Source organism: Mauremys reevesii, linkage group 14 (assembly GCF_016161935.1).
Source record: "Mauremys reevesii isolate NIE-2019 linkage group 14, ASM1616193v1, whole genome shotgun sequence".
NCBI classification, from domain to species: domain Eukaryota; kingdom Metazoa; phylum Chordata; order Testudines; family Geoemydidae; genus Mauremys; species Mauremys reevesii.
Window position 1 is genome coordinate 1579300 of NC_052636.1, and position 20305 is coordinate 1599604.

Sequence of the window (20305 nt, forward strand, 5' to 3'; positions counted from 1 at the left end):
GTAGGGACTCGGAGGGGTGCTGGGCAGGAGGTTTGTGGGGGTCTCTGGGTGGTGTGGCACTGGGCGTAGGTAGCCGGAGGGGTGCTGTGCAGGGGGTTTGTGGGGGTCTCTGGGTGGTGCGGCACTGGGCGTAGGGAGCCAGAGGGGTGCTGGGCAGGGGGTAGCATGGTGCAGCATGGGCCCGCCCCCAAGGGGAAGAAGCACAATGGCAGTGCAGGGCTGGGCTGGACAGGGTGGGTCTGGCAGCTCCTGGTTTGTAAACAGGGCCCTTGTACTGGGCTGGGTGGAGTGGGGCTGTCCCTGCCATGCAATGACTCATCTCCCGTTGCCTTCGGCCAGCCCCTTGCTCTGAGGACTCTGCCCCCCTGCCTCATGTCCCCATTTCCCCCATGGAGACCCACAAATATGTTTAGCACCGGGCCCACAACAGGTTAATCCGGCCCTGTTTGGGATGCAGGCTCTGGGAGGGAGTTGGGGGTGCAGGAGGGTTGCAGGGTATGGGGAGTTTGAGTGAAGGGTGCAGGCTCTGACCTGGGGCAGGGGATTGGGGTACAGTGGGGTACAGACACGTGGGCTCTGGGATGGAGTTGGGGGGCGGGAGGGTTGCAGGCTATGGGGAGTTTGAGTGAGGGGTGCAGGCTCTGAGCTGGGGCAGAGGATTGGGGTACAGGAGGGGGTGTGGAGACGCAGCTCTGGGAGGGAGTTGGGGTGCAGGAGGGTTGCAGGCTATGGGGAGATTGAGTGAGGGATGCAGGCTCTGACCTGGGGCAGGGGATTGGGGTACAGTGGGGTACAGACATGTGGGCTCTGGGATGGAGTTGGGGTGCAGGAGGGTTGCAGGCTATGGGGAGTTTGAGTGAGGGGTGCAGGCTCTGAGCTGGGGCAGGGGATTGGGGTACAGGGGGGTACAGACATGTGGGCTCTGGGAGGGAGTTAGCAGCTCAGCACGTTGTAGAAGAGAAAGGAGCTGCAGGGATTTCATAGAGACATAGAAAATGACAGCAGACACTTTTCCACAGTCACAATGTGAGAGGCAGAGTGGGAGGGAGGGAGGGGGCGTCTGTAGGGTATTTCCCCGCATTCAGGCTCCCGGCTGGAGCAGTAACCGCCCCGCAGCACTTGTACAGGATCGAGAGGAGCCGCGGTGTCTGGGCTTTGACAGTCTGGGAATTGGGCTGCCGGTGCCTTTAAGCCCCAGCCCCAGGAACCCGCCCCCTGCTCTGGGGCTGACATGCGGCAGAACTGAAAACAGCCTGTGCCCCCCCCAGCCCGACACCCCCAGATCTGCGAGCCCAGCAGGGGGCTCGTCCCGAGGCCACTGTCCCCCCACCCCTCCCTAAACGGGGTTTGTCCCCGCACAGGGTCTGGCAGCGTCTCCCGGCTTAACCGGCTCCCACCCCACCCCTGATTTCCCCTTCAGCCTCTCTCCTGCCGCTGCCTACAGCAGCTTGACCCCCCCCGGCCAGTCAATTTCTGCCCCCCGCTCAGACCCTGGCAGCCCCCCCGCTGCGATTTGCCCCCTTGAGCCTTTTAAACGCCCCCAAAGAGCAGGCAGCAAATCGTGAGTAACAGTGAGGGCAGAGAGAGGGCAGTGGCGACAGCGGAGGTTACTGGGCATGCTCAGTTCGGCCGCGCATGCTCAGTGCAGCCAAAGTAGCGAATCGGGAGCGGTTCATGTTTCTGTCGTTACACCGGCCGTTAGGGCCGTTGGAGCGCGCCGGGGGGGGAGCCGGGGGAGGAGTGACGTGACGGGTCCGGCCGTTAGGGCCGTTGGAGCGCGCCGCGCGGGGAGGAGCCGGAGGAGGAGTCACGTGACGGGTCCGGCCGTTAGGGCCGTTGGAGCGCGCCGCGCGGGGGGGGAGCCGGGGGAGGAGTCACGTGACGGGTCCGGCCGTTAGGGCCGTTGGAGCGCGGCGCGTGGGGGGGGAGCCGGAGGAGGAGTCACGTGACGGGTCCGGCCGTTAGGGCCGTTGGAGCGCGCCGCGCGGGGGGGGAGCCGGAGGAGGAGTCACGTGACGGGTCCGGCCGTTAGGGCTGTTGGAGCGCGGCGCGTGCCAGGGGGCTGTGAGGTGGCGCTGCCCCCTCCGTTGGGGGCGGGGTTCTCCACAGCCCCGCCCCTTATTCCCCCTCCCTCCCCCCAGGCCGGGCCCCTCCTGCTGCTCCCGGCCCTGCCCCGGCCGCGGGCAGCGCGGGGCTCCCCCCCTGGGCAGGGGGCGAACCGGGCCCGGCCCCTCCTTCCGGCTGGAGCGTGTCCGCCCCACGCGGGACCTGCCCCTCCCCCTCCCGCGGGGCCTGCACTGGGGGCGGGGCCCGTCATTAGCCCCGCCCTGCCCGGGGGGAGGGGCAGCCCCTGGGCCGGAGCTGGCGGGGACCAAGCTCAGAGACCCCAGCCCAGAGGGGGAGATGGGACGGGGGGGGGACACAGGGGGAGAAGGGAGGAGAAGGGGGCAGATGGGACGGGACGGGAGATGAGATGGGACCAGGGGGAGGAGGGGAGACGGGACCGGGGGTGCGGAAGGCAGGAGACATGAGGAGGCTGGGGGCATTTTAATAATTTGTGGAGGTTCCCGGGGTGTTTGGGGGAGATGAGGAGGATGTTCCCTTTTGAGATAAAAACTAAGAAATCCAGGACTAGCAAATTCTTTGAGAAATCTGGTGTTTAGACCTTGTATTTTAAGCAGGGGGGATCTGAGTTCCTGGGATGGTTTTTGTTGGCAGGAAGCAACATGGTTTGGTCTGTGATTGTACCAAAGGGGGGAGAGGGTTGTTTGTACAGGAAGAAAGAAAACTGAAGGTCTCCGATGAGGATGGGATTTGAACCCACGCGTGCAGAGCACAATGGAGGAGCAGCATCTCCGTAACCACTCGGCCACCTCATCTGAGCTGTCAGGGAAGGGACGGGAGGAGAAATCCAAGGCCGGCAGAGGTAGGGCCAATAAGGAGTTTTTAAATACTAAGCGGAAGCAGGGTCTGAGTGAGCTCCCCCCTCACATCTAGTGAGGAGCTGGGGGAAGACGTCAGGAACAGACCGTGTTTGCACAGACCCCCCTGCTCCGCCCAGCTCCGCAGCAGGGTGGGGCGGCTGTGCCAAACGGAGCAGTTTTGGCTGGTGCTGGGTTACAAATCACATGTGTGCAATGAAATGTTGTTCTCCTGCCTGGACGAGTCAAGGGCAGCACAGGGGACCAGGAACCGGGGAACATTTCAATCCTTAACACCACAAAACAGAGAAACGCTCCCGAGTCTCTCCCAGGGAATTAACATTTCTTCGCAGAAAGCTAAAGGTTCTAACAGAAAGGAGTGAAACCAAATGGCCACCCAACATACCTAGTCCGGCCTGCTTGAGGGGCTAGGTGGGTGAGGAATAGCTTTTAATGGGCTGCATAGACGTGATTTGAGGGCATCACCCTAAACCAGTGGTCCCCAAACTTTTCACACTGTCCCCTCTTATCTGTGTCTGCAACCCCTCGGCAGCCACAGTCGAGAACGGGGGCTGGGGGTGGGACCGGGACCGTGGCTTGCTGCAGAGAGGGATGTGGAGGGGGTAAGGAGGGTCAAGGCGGGGCCAGGAGCCTGGGGCAGAGTGGTGCTCCTCCTGCTCTCCATGGGGGCTGGCTTGGGTCCTGAGCTGCCCCCATGAACGTCCCCCTGTGCCCCCCTAGGAGGCAGGCCCCACTGCCCCAAACTGAACCCTACTGGCTAAGCAGGGGCTAGTGATGCCAAAGCCCCACCCTTTCTGCTGCAGCCCCACCCTCTTCCATCCCTTCCAACCTTCCCCCCCCCAGCCCCACCACTAGGGGACAATGTGGAAGTGCTTGAAGCCCCAAACCACCTCTGCCACCAAGAGGAGGCCTGGAGCCCCTCTCCCCCAGGGCCTTATGGCATTAGCTGTATTGGTGGGGAGGGAGCGCAGTGGCAGGGCACATGCTTTGCACATCTGCTTTAGTGTAATAATTCTGCCCATGAACTGTTCTAAGATTGTCACTGCTTTCAGGCAGGGCTCCCTGACATTTATGTATTGATGGGATCTTATCTAGCTGGGAAACCTAAGATGTTTATACCACAATCAGCTACATGGTCAATGGCCGTTCAGTGCCATACACAGGATATCAAGAGCCCTGGGACAATTTTGGGAAAGGACTTTTATGAATATTTTTAACAGGTTCCCCCCACCCAGATATTGCAATAAAACCCGCAGTAAGTTCATATTGAAAATGGTTATTAATGTGGGGCCTCTAAAGTGAGAGGCAGGTGCTGAGAAGCAGACTCATGCCACTGCAATATCTGAACCGTGGTAAGCAGGGGAGTGGTGTGGAGGGTCCCCGGGGACACGGAGGAGCTGAAGTCCCTCAGAGTTAGGGGAACCAGGCAATGCGCAGTGACAGGGTTCACCCCCTGCCCAGATGGGGCTGAGGGAATCAGCATCGACTGGGGGCTGAGGGCTGGGATGGGGCTGCATGGGCAGTAGAACGGGAGGCAGGTTGGGACCGAGGAACCCGGGGAACATTTCAGTCCTTAACACCACAAAACAGAGAAACGCTCCCGAATCTCTTCCAGGGAATTAACATTTCTGTGCAGGCAGCAAAGAGTCCTGTGGCACCTTATAGACTAACAGACGTATTGGAGCATGAGCTTTCGTGGGCGAGTACCCACTTCGTCGGATGCATTCCTTGGACGTGCAGAAAGCTAAAAGTTGTAACAGAAAGGAGTGAAACCAAATGGCCAGACGATGGCGCCAGCAGCCCAGGAACGAAAAGCCCCAGGATTTGTGTGTGCGCCTGGGCCCTGGAAAGGGATTTGGTTCCACTCACTGCATTGCTGTGGTTGGGAACATCCCAGGAATGAGCCAGGTCAGTGACCATGACACCGGGTGTGAGGAGGCTTTAATCTGATTCCAACGGAATAATGTTTTCACACCTGAGTTACTAGCGGCAGCTTCCCAAGGGCAGTTCCAGCTGGTTCCTCCCAGAGACGGGTGGTCGGGGACCAGGGAATCTCTCTGGCTCCCACGGTCAGTTCTCCAGGCTTTCTCCCTCCCTCACACTATCTCAGGCCCCCACTAGTAATGAACTAATGGATATAAACTGGCCATCAAGAAGCTTAACCTTGAAATTAGGTGAAGGTTTCTAACCACCAGAGGAGTGAAGCTCTGGAACAGCCTCCCAAGGGGAGCAGTGGGGCAAAAACCCAAAATGGCTTCAAGACTGAGCTTGATACGTTTATGGACGGGGTGCAGGAGGTTGAGCCAGATGATCACGATGGTCCCTTCTGCCCTTAAAGGCTCTGAGTCCAAAATGGAGAGGGAGGTAAAGGAAACATTTAAAAAAAATAAACCAAACATTGTAATGCCAGGATGACTCCAGCAGCCCACTGTATAGTCCCGCCCCTTTCTTCCTCCACTGGGTGTTGAATGACCTGCTGGGATGTGGGACATTAATTCTCCCGTTCCCCTGATAAACTGATACAACGGGACTGAAATTAAACCAATTCCCGGCCAAGAAAAGGGCACAGCCCTGCATTGGCTGGGAATTGAACCCGGGTGAACTGCTTAGAAGGCAGCTATGCTCACCACTATACCACCAGTGCATCTGGCAGGAGAGTTTCTCCCAGGTGCCACTTATGCCAAGGGACTCACCCCCACAGAGCTCAGCAGCTGGCCAGACAGGCTGGAGGCAGCCTGTGAGCAGAGACAAGTTCCCAAAGTAACTGATAGATGGGGACATGCAGGGCCGGCTCCAGGCACCAGCCAAGGAAGCAGCTGCTTGGGGCGGCCAATGGAAAGGGGCGGCAGGTCCGGGTCTTCGGTGGCGGGTCTCTCAGTCCCTCTCTTCCCCTCTGAGCTGTCGGCGAAGAGGAAGAGAGGGACCGAAGGACCCGCCGCCGAATTACCGCCAAAGAATGAAGCGGCACGTTTTAGCTGCTGCTGAAGTGCTGCCAATCGGCTTTATTTTTTTTCCCCCCAGTTCCCTACTTGGGGCGGCAAAAAAGCTGGAGCCGGCCCTGGGGACACGAGCTCTACATCCCAGCCTGCGGTAGCTCCAACCCCATCTCTGCCCCCAGAGAAGGGAAATGAAAATCGCTGACCCTAATGACAAATTTCACCCTGTTGTCAGATGCCACTGGTGTGGTGCTCTGCTCTTGTTCGCTGTTGATAACAGTCGGCTGCATGTGTGCTGCCCCGGCTCTGCAGATCGCTGGCACAGCAGAGCCAGAGAGAACCCCCAATGACCACAGACTCTGATAAGGGATGAAGGCACCTGGCCAGGTTTATTGTCAAACCAAGCACGGTAACAGTTCCCCGCAGACTCTACAGGACATACTATCAATATGCGCCCCAGACAATGGACCGGCTCAGTCAGTGGCAGGACTCTCCACTGCCCCCTAGGCCAGACAAAGACCCCGCCCCAGGGATGCATTCGTATACACAGGGACAAACAAGTTACACATCACTTTCTCAAAGTATCTGTTGCTCTGAACCACATGTAGTGCGGATGTGTGAACCCCAAAGATATCAAACATGCAAGAAAAACACAAGGCCAGTTTTGGGGAGGATTCCAGAGCCAGGCCTGAGGGTTACACAGCTGGGCTCAAACGGAAAAGGGGCATCAGCACCTATAAAAATAACTGGTTGCAAAATTTAAATTAAATTAAGAAACCAAATCAAACCAAAAAACCAACCCAGAAAAGCTCCCATCACACATCCATCACCATTGTAGATTTTGACATCTCCTGCCTCATGTGACATCTTTGCTTTGCAAACAAGAGACCTGGAGAAGTCTGTGGTTGTTACCCTCTAACTGGGTAAAAGGTTACACATCCTGTCTCAAGTAATTTTCCTCTTAATAGAAGATTTAAAATTTATCAAAATCAATTCCATTTGAAATAGAAATAATTACAGTCTATACTGGGTCTCTATTCTCACACATGCTATTTCTCTCACCTGTTCCCCCACTCTAATTCCTTTGGAGTGAGGGTTTAGTTTCAGAATTAGCCTAAATTTCCTATGTAGTAGGAGGGGGCAGGGAGAGAACGAGAAGAAAACCTGAATTATATTGTAACACTGAAAGTTATCACGTAATCAGCCCCTTCCGTGATACTAATTAACTTCATGTTTCATTTCACTGTCGCTGGTACCAACTTAGGGTTACAACATATAAACCCATAGGGCAGTTTTCTCTTAATTCCCATTTCCACCCAGTCAGCTTTGTGTGAAGACACATTCTACAATAACCTAGGAGCCTTCCATTTCTGAGAGTTCATTTCTCCCTGGGGCTTCTCCCAGAAGTGTGGGTGGAAGGGGTCTCGCACGACATGGGAAGGCTGCATCATGAGAAAAACCACCTGTGCTCTATTTTTACACTTTCTAATCCTTCACAGTAGCAGGAGGTGGAGAAGTGATACAAATGCATCAGACGCTAGAGCAAAACTAAGACACCAAACCACAGACTCTGGACTCCGCATTCATGTATCCTGCAGTCTGAACTTGGAATCTGATACATTCCCTCATTGGCTACCATGGTTTGCCCAGCATGGAAGTGCTTCTTGTCCAACAAGGCAGCCAGATTGGGACCCGTGGGCATGGAATGGCTCTGAAGCAATCAGCTGTTTCTCTCTGTGCTTCATGAAACTTTGGATCCAAATGGTAAAAGATGGTTGTGCCCAATTTAATCATGGCGTCCTCCAGGAGTGTGACCAATGCCACTTAACTAGGGAGCAGGTTCTAAAGATAGTTTACCTGGGCCACAGGTCACCGCAGCTTCCATCTCTGGGGTGAAAATCAACCACCACTACCTGCAACTTCTACCTGAGTTCTTGTCACACCTTTGACGTTACTTGGAGTAATTTGACACTTCTCTGGTATAGAATTCTTCAGCAACCGCACAACAGATCAGTAGCGATAGTGAGGTACAACTCCCCCTACTATGATCTTTTATGTCTTTAATCTGGTGCCACAAATTTAAATTAGGGAATAAATTCAGGTGCCGCTTAGAATCCCTGTAAGACACCAAATGTCAGGTCTCTTAAAAATAGGTATCTTTCTGCAGCTATATCACATTCAACAGGGATTTCATTTTCTACACATTTGCAGCATCTCCCAGGGGGGGAGCTGAAGGGAAATGTCACTTCCATTTTCCCATCCTTGCCTAGACAGGGATTGCATTTCCCAAATAATAGGCAACATGCAGCTGATTAGGAAGGAGATATCTTCAGGGGCGACCTCCTGCAGGGCCTGGGCCACAACTGCTTTGGGAGCCCAATGCCTGGGCATTTTGCTTAGTTCCAAGTCATTTACTAGAGAATCCTCCTCCCAGCCCTTTAGAAAAAATATTGACCTAACCAACTGAACAACAGGGGGACTGGGATGGTGATGGGGAATAAGGGAATCCCTCTGACTTACCCTCTGTAACAGCAGAGGAAGATAGGGTGACATGACATTTTCCCCTAGCCCTGCCCTGTTCCTGCTCTTCGTTATAGTTCAATATATTTTAAGTGATGAAAATGGTAGTAAAAATATCTGCTCTGTAGCACAACCTGAAGCAACAGCAGAGCAACTGGGACTGAAACAATTGGTTTCCAAAGGGGGAACTTGAGGACTAACAATTGCTTTGAAATGGGGGAACAGTATAACCGTGATGCTCAGGGTTTGTTTAGGTCAGGTCACGGGGAAAGCTAATGCCAACCCCTGCACCTGGGCTGCATCTGCTCTACAACTATAATTGTCTATTTACCCCAAGATCACTAACTTGAGCAGCCAACGCCATGTGCAGCCCTAGAGGATGTCAGGCACAGGTAGTTTTTGCCTCAGTGTAGCTTGTTGGGAATCAAACATCTCCCCCACCTGGAGCGGAGGAACATTCCTGGCTGGAGGGACACACACTCCTACGACTCAGAAGGAAAGGAGTTGATAGGAAAGATCACAGGACTGACCCCAAAGAAGGGTGAGCTGCAAAAGGCAGAAGCAGGCAACTGATCTGGGGGAGCTGAGAGACCACAGTGAAGATGGTGCACAGATCACTAGGTGAGAATTAGCAAATGTGGATTCTCTGATGTGTGATAAGGTTTGAACGCTGACTAAAGCTTTTCCCGCACTCAGCGCATCCATAAGGTTTCTCACCCGTGTGGATTCTCCAATGTGCGCTCAGGGTAGAGCTGTCCTTAAAGCTTTTCCCACACTCATGGCATGTGTAGGGCTTCTGTCCTGTGTGGATTCTCTGATGTGAGATAAGGTTTGAACACTGACTAAAGCTTTTCCCGCACTCAGAGCACGTGTAGGGCTTCACTCCTGTGTGGATTCTCTGATGTGAGATAAGGTTTGAACGCTGACTAAAGCTTTTCCCGCACTCAGAGCATCCATAAGGTTTCTCACCCGTGTGGATTCTCCTATGTGCGCTCAGGGCAGAGCTGTGATTAAAGCTTTTCCCGCACTCAGAGCATGTGTAGGGCGTCTCTCCTGTGTGGATTCTCTGATGTGAGATAAGGTGTGAGCGCCGACTGAAGCTTTTCCCGCACTCAGAGCATCCATAATGTTTCTCACCCGTGTGGATTCCCTGATGTTTGCTCAGGGCAGAGCTGTGCTTAAAGCTTTTCCCACACTCAGAGCATGTGTAGGGCGTCTCTCCTGTGTGGGTTCTCCGATGTGTGATAAGGTGTGAATGCTGACTGAAGCTTTTCCCGCACTCAGAGCATCCATAAGGTTTCTCACCCGTGTGGATTCTCCTATGTGCGCTCAGGGCAGAGCTGTGATTAAAGCTTTTCCCGCACTCAGAGCATCCATAAGGTTTCTCACCCGTGTGGATTCTCCTATGTGCGCTCAGGGCAGAGTTGTCCTTAAAGCTTTTCCCGCACTGAGAGCATGTGTAGGGCGTCTCTCCTGTGTGGATTCTAATATGTGTGATAAGGTTTGAACGCCGACTGAAGCTTTTCCCGCACTCAGAGCATCCATAAGGTTTCTCACCCGTGTGGATTCCCTGATGTCTGCTCAGATCAAAGCTCTGCTTAAAGCTTTTCCCACACTCAGAGCCTGTGTAGGGCATCTCTCCTGTGTGGGTTCTACGATGTGTGATAAGGTTTGAGCGCCGACTGAAGCTTTTCCCGCACTCAGAGCATCCATAAGGTTTCTCACCCGTGTGGATTGTCCTATGTGCGCTCAGGGCAGAGCTGTCCTTAAAGCTTTTCCCACACTCAGAGCATGTGTAGGGCATCTCTCCTGTGTGGGTTCTACGATGTGTGATAAGGGTTGAATGCTGACTGAAGCTTTTCCCGCACTCAGAGCATCCATAAGGTTTCTCACCCGTGTGGATTCTCCTATGTGTGCTCAGGGCAGAGCTCTGCTTAAAGCTTTTCCCGCACTCAGAGCATGTGTAGGGCTTCTCTCCTGTGTGGATTCTCTGATGTGAGATAAGGTTTGAAGGGTGACTAAAGCTTTTACCGCACTCAGCGCATCCATAAGGTTTCTCACCAGTGTGGATTCTCCCATGTGCGCTCAGGTCAGAGCTGCGCTTAAAGCTTTTCCCACACTCATGGCATGTGTAGCGTTTCCCTTCCAAGTGGATTCTGTCGCGGGTTATAAGGTCTGAGTGGCTACTGAAGTTTTCATCTGGCATCTGCTGCGTCTCACAGGCTTTTGCTTTTTCTGGGAGTGCACAACTCCTGGAAACATTCCCTTTGGATCTTCCTGATAACGTTCCATGTGGTTCTACTTGCTCAGCGTCTTCCTGCTGGGGTTTCTCCTTCTCATTCTCACTCACCATCCCATCACCTGATGGGAGACAGAGCGAATCCAGGCATAGGTCACTCCCTGTGCCAGAAAGAAAGGAAATCTCAGAGAGAGGAATGGAAAAAGGGATGAACAAACCAAAATGTGTGTGTGGGAGAGATCAAACCTCTCAGGAGCTGATTTTCCCCAAACCCTTCCCCAGAGGAGAGAGGAAGGGATCAGTTTTGGTCCACATCTCACCAGAACACTCAAGGGAAAGCGAGACCGGGGAGGGACCTGCTGCAAGTTGTCAGTCAGAATAGGAGGGAAGCCATGAGTGACATCTGCCATAATGATTCCACATCTGCAGGGAACAATCCTGAGCTTGGAGAGCTCACAAGGTCTTTGTAGGGTATCCCAAATGTTTCCTGCATTCCTAAACAGTTGTTGAGTTGGTTTAACCAAGTCCTCACCTGTGCAGGCAGCTCTCGGGAGCACTTCTTTCTCAGAGGCCTGGAGGTCCGGGACCCACGGCTCTTCCCCTCGTTCCAGCTGCGAGATCACATCAGGTTTGGAAATTGGAAACCCTACTCCAGGCAAAGAAAAGAAGGGAGGTCAGTGGAATTTGTGGGATACTCGTCACAAAGAATATTCCATGGTTGTAATCCCTGCTCATTTTTAAGCAGTAGAATACCAAGGCCAGCTTCCTTGGCTCAAAGTGGCAGAAGAGTTAGTATTATTATTATAAATCATCCTCTCTGGCAATAAATCCCTTATCAATGGCTGTGGTTGTCAAACTCTCTTTTCTTTATTGTCTTATCTTTATGGTCACCACTTTTAGCTTGTTAATCAGTCTGGTTCTCTAATTGTTTCTATCTGCTGTAAAATTCATGTTGCTAGGTGTGAGTAAATTACGTAGTGGGATATAATTGGTTAGAGAATTATGTTAGGATATGTTAGAATTGTCAAGTATCGGGGGTAGCTGTGTCAGTCTGTATCCACAAAAACATCAAGGAGTCTGGTGGCACCTTAAAGACTAACAGATTTATTTGGGTATAAGCTTTCGTGGGTAAAACAACCTCACATCTTCAGGTGCATGGAGTGAAAGTTACAGATGCAGGCATTATATACTGACACAGGAGGAGGAGGGAGTTACCTCACAAGTGGAGAACCAGTGTTGATAGGGCCAATTCAATCAGGGTGGATGTAGTCCACTCCCAATAATAGATGAGGAGGTGTCAATTCCAAGAGAGGCGAAGCTGCTTCTGTAAGGAGCCAGCCACTCCCAGTCCCTATTCAAGCCCAGATTAATGGTGTTAAATTTGAAAATGAATTGTAGTTCTGCTGTTTCTCTTCGAAGGCTGTTTCTGAAGTTTTTTTGTTCAAGAATAGTGACTTTGAAATCTGTTATAGAATGACCAGGGAGATTGAAGTGTTCACCTACTGGCTTGTGTATGTTACCATTCCTGATGTCCAATTTGTGTCCATTTATTCTTTTACCTAGAGACTGTCCGGTTTGGCCAATGCACATGGCAGAGGGGCACTCCTGGCACATGATGGCATATATCACATTAGTAGACGTGCAGGTGAATGAGCCCTTGATGGTGTGGCTGATGTGGTTGGGTCCTCTGATGGTGTCGCTAGAGTAGATCTGGGGATAGAGTAGGCAATGAGGTTTGCTACAGAGATTGGTTCCTGGGTTGGTGTTTCTGTGGTGTGGTGTGTAGTTGCTGGTGAGTATTTGCTTCAGGTTCGGGGGTTGTCTGCAAGCGAGGACCTGGCCTGCCTCCCAAGCTCTGTGAGAGTGAGGGATCGTTTTCCAGGATAGCTTGTAGATCGTTGATAATGCACTGGAGAGGGGCTGTATGTGATGGCCAGTGGTGTTGTATTAGGTGGAGCCTTTGTGGGAGGATTCTGAAAGAAGGAAGTCTGGGGCGGGCTCTAGCAATTAGTTTGCTATGAAGTCTCTCAGCAGTTGGATGCATTCATATATTAGAATGATTAATAAATCAGTGATGTAAATCATGAGTATTGAGGCTTGATGCTTAATTATGGACTTCCCAAAGGCCAGGTATGGTTTGGGGCAGCTATTGACATTATTATAATCAGAGCAAAGGAGCAGATGTGGTATATCGCCATCCTATTACCATAAGGAAGCGGAGAAAATACGTCTCCTAGTGACCAGTTTTTAATTTTGTCAGGTCCCCGAGACAGTGTAAACTGAAGCAGGGCCTCCCGTCTGATGGGCTCCCTTGCGCCTCGATCTTTGTTTCCAATGGTGTCCATAGCTTGTAAGTCCGCACAGTGCAAGCCCCTCTTTACTATACTTCTCTGACTGTAATCGTTACGTGTATTGATCCTTGCCTACGATTTCAACTATAAATCAAGTGTCTGTGTGTTTCACCCAATTTCATCTCCTCCAGTAACGGTGAGTAGCCATGTACAAGGGCGAGCTGCACCCCAACACGTCATCTTATCGGTGTAAACACTGTCCAGGCTACACCACCAGCCTGTGACATCATCAACCCTTCAGTTGCAGTAAACTGCTTGCACAGGCTACCATGAGGATTTCTTTCCCTCTGAGCTTTTCTAAGCAGCAATTCACCCCTCTCAGAAATTCTGCTCTCACCCTCTTCACCTAGGGCTTGCTCTAAAGGAACACTTCCCTGAGCAACCACAGACTCTTGCTGGGTCTCACTTACATCCAGAATCACCTCTGGCCCATCAGGCAGATCTCTACACAATCCCCTGTCAGGCAAACTTATAGACTTCCTAGGTAACAGGTTAGAAGCACTCTCCTTTCCCTGGCCTGGAACAAGTTCAGGAATCTTTTCCTTCTTGCTACAAGTTGTCAAACTGTCAGTCGGTAACACAATTAAATCACCTTCATGCTCTCCTTGTACCCTGGCTGGGGTATCACCCTGATCAGACAGCGTTGCTACACCCTTTTCCAACCACACATTAGCAACTGGCAAACTACAAGCACCAGAATCGTCTGGTCTCTGGGATTTTGCTATGGCACTAACTGGATGCAACCTAGTCACAGAGCCATTCCCCCCAGCAGACACAAACTTAGGACCATTCCCTTCCTGGGCCTTAGCTGTATTTACAACCAACTCCGAGACAACTGAATTACCCTCAACCATCACAGGCTGAAAGGCACCTTCTGTCTGCTCCACAGACACAGAAAAGCCGGAGACACATTCTCCTTCCCCAGACACACAGCTTGGGATCTCATTTCCCTTGTCCCAGCACACAGAGCTGTTCACAGACAACTGCTTGGAGACTGGGGTAACTTCCTCCATAGGCAAGTCAATACCCCTGACAGACACAGGCACATTTCCTTCACTGTCACATTTCTCCACACAGGACACAGGTAAGGGATAGGGACACTCCTCTTCCACTATCCCTCCCTTCCCAAACTGCTGTCTAGACACAGCCATCAGCTCACAAGGCTGCCTAGGCTCCTCCAAACTTTCCCTACCAGGCACATGGCCACTCCCAATGGATAAGCTGCTGCTTTTTTCACTACACTGAGCTACTTCCAGCAAATCAGTGTTACTCATTTCAGGTTCACTTCTACAAGCTGTACTAGCCACCAATCCATCACCTATCACAAATTTACCCTCTCCTTCCTCAGTTAGGGCTTTAACCTGACCATCTACTTTAATTTGCTCTTGAGAAACATTTTCCTCACCAATGAGATCTTTCTGCTCTTGATCTAACTCCAGATTCACTTCTGGGACATCAGACAGACATTCAGAAACTCCACTCAAAGACACATAGCTTTTTGGCACAGACAAACCTTTGGAGCAACCCACCTCAGGCAAATCATTGCTCATAGTAGATACAGGTTTAAGATCATTCCTCTCCTGTGACTGGCTGTCTGGACTGAACAAAGCTTTAACATTTTCTCCAGTTAAAAGATCTTTAGGCCATAACTTCCTGACGCCAGCTATCACTTCATGCTGAGCCCCATTCCACTCAAGGTGGATTCTGGCTAAAGGCACACGGACAGTAAACTCAGAGGATCACAACACTCACACTCTGATTTGGTAAATAATCTTCCTCTTTGACCAGATCTGCTTTAACAAGAGTGATGTTAGAAGCCATAATTTGCCCTAAACAGCTTTTTCCATTGACTTTTACACTCTCTATGAATTTTCCATTACCACTCCCATACATAGCACTGGCACAATGTATGGGGCCACCCTCTACTGAACCCACAGTAACAGCATTGACATAAAAGGTGGCATTGTTGGGGTACATTTGGTTACCCCCAGACAACTGCTCAGAGTTATACAACATACCAACATTGTTACAAACTGGCCTTTCAAGAGGATACAGTCTCTGCCGTTCTTCCATTGCTTTTTTGACTTGGAGCTGAAGTCTGGCAGTTTCTTGTTGCATCTTGTGAGTCTCCTGTTGCATCTGTCGAGTTTTCTCCTCAGCAGCCAGCAGCTCCAGACGCCCCTTACGAGCTTTATCTTCTCTCTCAGCAGCCTCCTTCTCCAGCTGGGCCAAGGCTTGTCTCTCTTCCATTCGAATTTCTGCCAGTTTTTGCTCATATTCAAACCGCAGGCTGTCTCTCAAGGCTTGCCGTTTCCTTGCTTTTCCTGATGCTTTCTGTCTCATGGTCACTGATCTTTAACCAACCAAACTCTCAAACCCAAAATTCGAATTTGGATAGCGTGGGGTTCTGACCCAAAGCTTAATTGACCTGGTTCTGTGGATCCAAGCACGACTACGCCACTGTGACGGTGCGGTTCTGGCGGGACCCAGCTGAGAGTGCCAATTCAGGACCAATTGCTCAAACAGGGCAGTCACAGCCCTAGGCTGGGGTTTTTCCACCTCTAAGGCAAACCAAACCAGCCAGACAAAAATGACTTCGGTCTCACCCCACTGGCTAACCACAAGTCACACAAGCAATTTCCTTAGACACCCCAGTTTCCCAGTATCACCACCAGTCCCACACGTCCTGGGGATGAATGGTTATGAAAACCAACACCCCAATAAAAGAAAAAGGTTTTCTCGATCCCAAAGGACCAAGCCCCAGACCCAGGTCAATATACACATCAGATCTTACCCACAAATCACGCTGTTGCCAATCCTTTAGAATCTAAAATCTAAAGGTTTATTCATAAAGGGAAAAAGGTAGAGATGAGAGCTAGAATTGGTTAAATGGAATCAATTACATCCAGTAATGGCAAAGTTCTTAGTTCAGGCTTGCAGCAGTGATGGCATAAACTGCAGGTTCAAATCGAGTCTCTGGAGAACATCCCCCGCTGGGATGGGTCATTCAGTCCCTTGTGAAGAGCTTCAGTTTGTAGCAAAGTCCCTCCAGAGGTAAGAAGCAGGATTGAAGACAAGATGGAGATGAGGCATTAGCCTTATATAGGCTTTTCCAGGTGTAAGAACCTCTTTGTCCTTACTGTGGAACATTACAGCAAAATGGAGTCTGGAGTCACATGGGCCAGTCTCTGCATACTTTGCTGAGTCACGAGGCGTGTCTGCCTTCCCTCCATGGGTCAATTGTGTAGCTGATGGTCCTTAATGGGCCATCCAGCAGGCTAGGCAGAGCTAACACCAATTTGTCTGGGATGTTTCCCAGAAGCACAGCACCAACTTGAAATACAGACAGTATAGAGCCAATATTCATAACTTCAACTACAAAATGGTACAGACATACACACAGCATAATCCTAACCAGCAACCCATAACCTGGTCTTAGACACCTTATATGACCCCCTTTACCTAAGATTTGGTGCCACTACAGGACCTTGGTTGCAACCCATGTTCTATATGGCCCCAATTTATATCAATAACGTCACAAGGCTCTAAAGCAACAAGGCTTGGGTAGGGATTTGGGGATAAAGGTCTGGGATCTCCCGCAGCTCTAGATCCCCAAACCTCTCCTCCCTCCCACTGACCCACCCAGGCCACTTCCTGGGTGCCCTTCCCCCACACTCCCCTCCCCTTCTTCCCATTACTCTCAGCCGGCACCACCTCCCGGCACCTTGGGAGCTTCTTGTGTTCCCTCCTCGTCTCTCACAACCTCCTCCCTCCCTGCTGCCTCTTAGCTCTAACCCTGCACACACCCTCCCCATGTCCTGTCACCCCAGAATTATCTACTCCCCCCTTCTCCTCCTCCCACGGCTCTGTTCTCCCTTCACCCGTGGGGTCCTGAATGGCGACATTATTCGCTCTCCTATCGAAAGAGGAGCTCATCTGACTGTCACACAAGCCAGGCATGAGTCATACACCTATTCACTCAATTTAGAATTCTACAGGCAGCATATTTTCCTCTTACAATGAGGAAAAGGCATGAAAGCTACAGTGATTAATGTAGTTATTAATGTAGCCAGTAAGGATACATTCGATGCAGTTTTTAAATGACTGATGGCACCAAAAAGGCACATGTCCAAAAATTATACTAGTGGGTGGGAGATGAGGCAAAAAAAGGGGGGGACAAGGAAACTTGTCAAAACTTGGATGATGAATAAAGGTATAAAGTTATTACTGCTCAGGTTCTTCAGAGACCCCACAGCTTCTAATAACCCAGGGGACAGGACTCCTTACCCAGCGAGGTCACATTCTCGTAGTTCTCCTGCATGACATCCCTGTAGAGGGCTCTCTGAGCGGGGTCCAGCAGAGCCCCCTCTCCCCTGGTGAAATACACAGCCACCTCCTCGAAGGTCACCGGCCCCTGAAAGAGCAAGAGTCCAACACTCAGGACCTGCTGCCCCACTCACAGCCCCACTATTCACGGAACAGCAGCACCAGGTAAATGGAGGCTCCGGGAGGCCCATGTTAACAGAGTCCCACCCCACTTTGCTTAGAGCAGCCAGGAGGCATCAGAGGGTAGAAAGAGAGAATCTTTGTGTCTCCCAGCTGACAGATGGAGGCAGAGTCGTCACATTTATCACATACCCACAAGCCAGAGCTTGATACAGGAGATGGGGCTGTCTCTGGACCCTGCTGGTGGCTCCCTGGTAGGAATCCCAACACTCTCCAAATAAAATATATGGAAGAAAGGGGAAGTCAATAGTAAAGACTATAAGTTAGAAGGTCAGCATTGTAGAAAATTGGTAAGGGAAGCTATCAGAAATCAATGATCAATCAATGAAAAATAAGAAGGAAGTTTTTAAAAGTATATTAAGTACAAAATTAATCCTAACAATGGTAGCGGTAAATTACTAGATGGAAATGGCAGAATTATCAAAAATAATGCAGAAGAGGTAAAAGTGTTCAATAAATATTTCTCTCCTGGATTTGGAGAAAAACAGATGATGCAACTCATATCATAAGATGTTGACGACACACTTTCCATTCCAACAACAACTCATGAGTATGTTAAACAACAGTTAGATGTGTTTAAATCAGCAGGTCCAGATAACAAGAGTTTTGAGAGAGCCGGTGGAGAAGCGTGGTGGACTGTTAATGTTGATTTTCATTAGGACGTGGATCAATGGGGAAATTCCATTAGACTGGAATAAAGCTAATGCTGTGCCAATATTTAAAAAGTGTAAAAGAGATGATCCCGCTAATTACAAGAGTGTTAGTCTAAAATCGATACTGGGCAAGAGAATGGAGCAGCTGATACTGGAGTTCATTAATAATTAATTAAAGGAGGGTAATATAATTAGTACCCATTAACAAAGGTTTAGACACAATAGATTCTGTCAAACTAACTGGATATCCTTACTGGGTGAGATCAAAAGTTTGGTTGCAACTAATAGTATTGATGTAATATACCTAGACTTCTGTAAGGCATATGACTTGGTCCAGCACAATATTTTGACTAGAAGAAAGATACAAAATACACAGGGCATATATTAAATAGATTAAAAAATGGGGAGCTATGGTCGAGTGGATTTCTTTCTAGGGGCTTCCCACAAGGATTGGTTCTTGGCTCTGCTATTTAACACTCTTATCAATGACCTGGAAGAGAAGATAAAATCATCAGTGATAAAGTTTGTAGTTGCCACAAAGATTGGGGTGGTGGTAACTAATGGAGTGTCAGTAGATTCCGGCTCCAGCACTGGGAGCCTGGGAAGTTTTCCCAGCCCTGGCTGGGGGGTTATTTCCTGTTCCACAAAGAGGGGAAGTTCCATTCCCAGGCCCTATCTGACACTACACCCCACATTCAGCATAGTGGTAGGAGTATAAAATGATTAGGCCATAATTATTATGCATTTTGTGCAAGATGCGTCATGTGCGGTGTCGTTGGAAAAGTTGTGATTGGACGAATATGATTATCCTATTTGTGTGCATGGATCATGTTTGTATCTGAAGTTATGGATATTGACTCTGTATCTGAAGAACAAAACATGTCAAACCAATCTGAGAGCTTTCTTTGATAGGATAACAAGCCTTGTGGATAAGGGAGAAGCGGTGGATGTGGTATACCTAGACTTTAGTAAAGCATTTGATAAGTCTCGCATGATATTCTTATCAATAAACTAGGCAAATACAACTTAGGTGGGGCTACTATAAGGTGGGTGCATAACTGGCTGGATAACCGTACTCAGAGAGTCGTTATTAATGGTTCCCAATCCTGCTGGAAAGGTAGAACAAGTGGGGTTCCGCAGGGGTCTGTTTTGGGACCGGCTCTGTTCAATATCTTCATCAACCATTTCGATATTGGCATAGAAAGGACGCTTATTAAGTCTGCAGATGATACCAAACTGGGAGGGGTTGCAACTGGTTTGGAGGATACAGTCATAATTCAAAATGATCTGGACAAATTGGAGAAATGGTCTGAGGTAAACAGGATGAAGTTTAATACAGACAAATGCAAAGTGCTCCACTTAGGAAGGAACAATCAGTTTCACACATGCAGAATGGGAAGAGACTGTCTAGGAAGGAGTATGGCAGAAAGGGATCTAGGGGTTATAGTGGACCACAAGCTAAGTATGAGTCAACAGTGTGATGCTGTTGCAAAGAAAGCAAACGTGATTCTGGGATGCATTAACAGGTGTGTTGTGAGCAAGACACGAGAAGTCATTCTTCTGCTCTACTCTGCGCTGGTCAGGCCTCAGCTGGAGTATTGTGTCCAGTTCTGGGCACTGCATTTCAAGAAAGATGTGGAGAAATTGGAGAGGGTCCAGAGAAGAGCAACAAGAATGATTAAAGGTCTAGAGAACATGACCTATGAACGAAGGCTGAAAGAACTGGGTTTGTTTAGTTTGGAAAGAGAAGACTGAGAGGGGACATGATAGAATTTTTCAGGTATCTAAAAGGGTGTCACGAGGGTGTCACAGCCTCTAAGGATAGAACAAGAAGCAATGGGCTTAAACTGCAGCAAAGGGAGGTTTAGGTTGGACATTAGGAAAAAGTTCCTAACTGTCAGGGTGGTTAAACACTGGAATAAATTGTCTAGGGAGGTTGTGGAATCTCCATCTCTAGAGATATTTAAGAGTAGGTTACATAAATGTCTATCAGGGATGGTCTAGACAGTATTTGGTCCTGCCATGAGGGCAGGGGACTGGACTCGATGACCTCTCGAGGTCCCTGCCAGTCCTAGAATCTATGAATCTAGGAATAAGAACGGCCATACCGGGTCAGACCAAAGGTCCATCCAACCCAGTATCTGTCTACCGACAGTGG

At 50.1% G+C, this 20305-nt stretch overlaps 1 protein-coding gene and 1 non-coding gene across 4 annotated transcripts in view; both read right to left on the reverse strand.

The window, feature by feature from the left end:
• Positions 1–5514: 5514 nt before the first annotated feature.
• Positions 5515–5586, reverse strand: TRNAR-UCU. Its single transcript has one exon. It is a non-coding gene; the product is annotated as a tRNA-Arg (tRNA).
• Positions 5587–9009: 3423 nt separating this feature from the next.
• The window catches only part of LOC120381420 (zinc finger protein 271-like), a 44618-nt gene continuing 33322 nt past the window's right edge, over positions 9010–20305 (reverse strand). The window contains exons 1-2 of one of the 3 annotated variants that reach the window (XM_039499610.1): positions 9577–10687; positions 9010–9492 (exon numbers count right to left, since the gene is read on the reverse strand). In XM_039499610.1, coding sequence (XP_039355544.1) covers positions 9027–9492; positions 9577–10604 — 1494 coding nt within the window. In that variant the 5' untranslated portion in view covers positions 10605–10687 and the 3' untranslated portion in view covers positions 9010–9026. Of the gene's footprint in view, positions 10688–20305 lie in introns of those variants that run through there. The other 2 variants (XM_039499609.1, XM_039499608.1) reach the window with 2 other exon arrangements.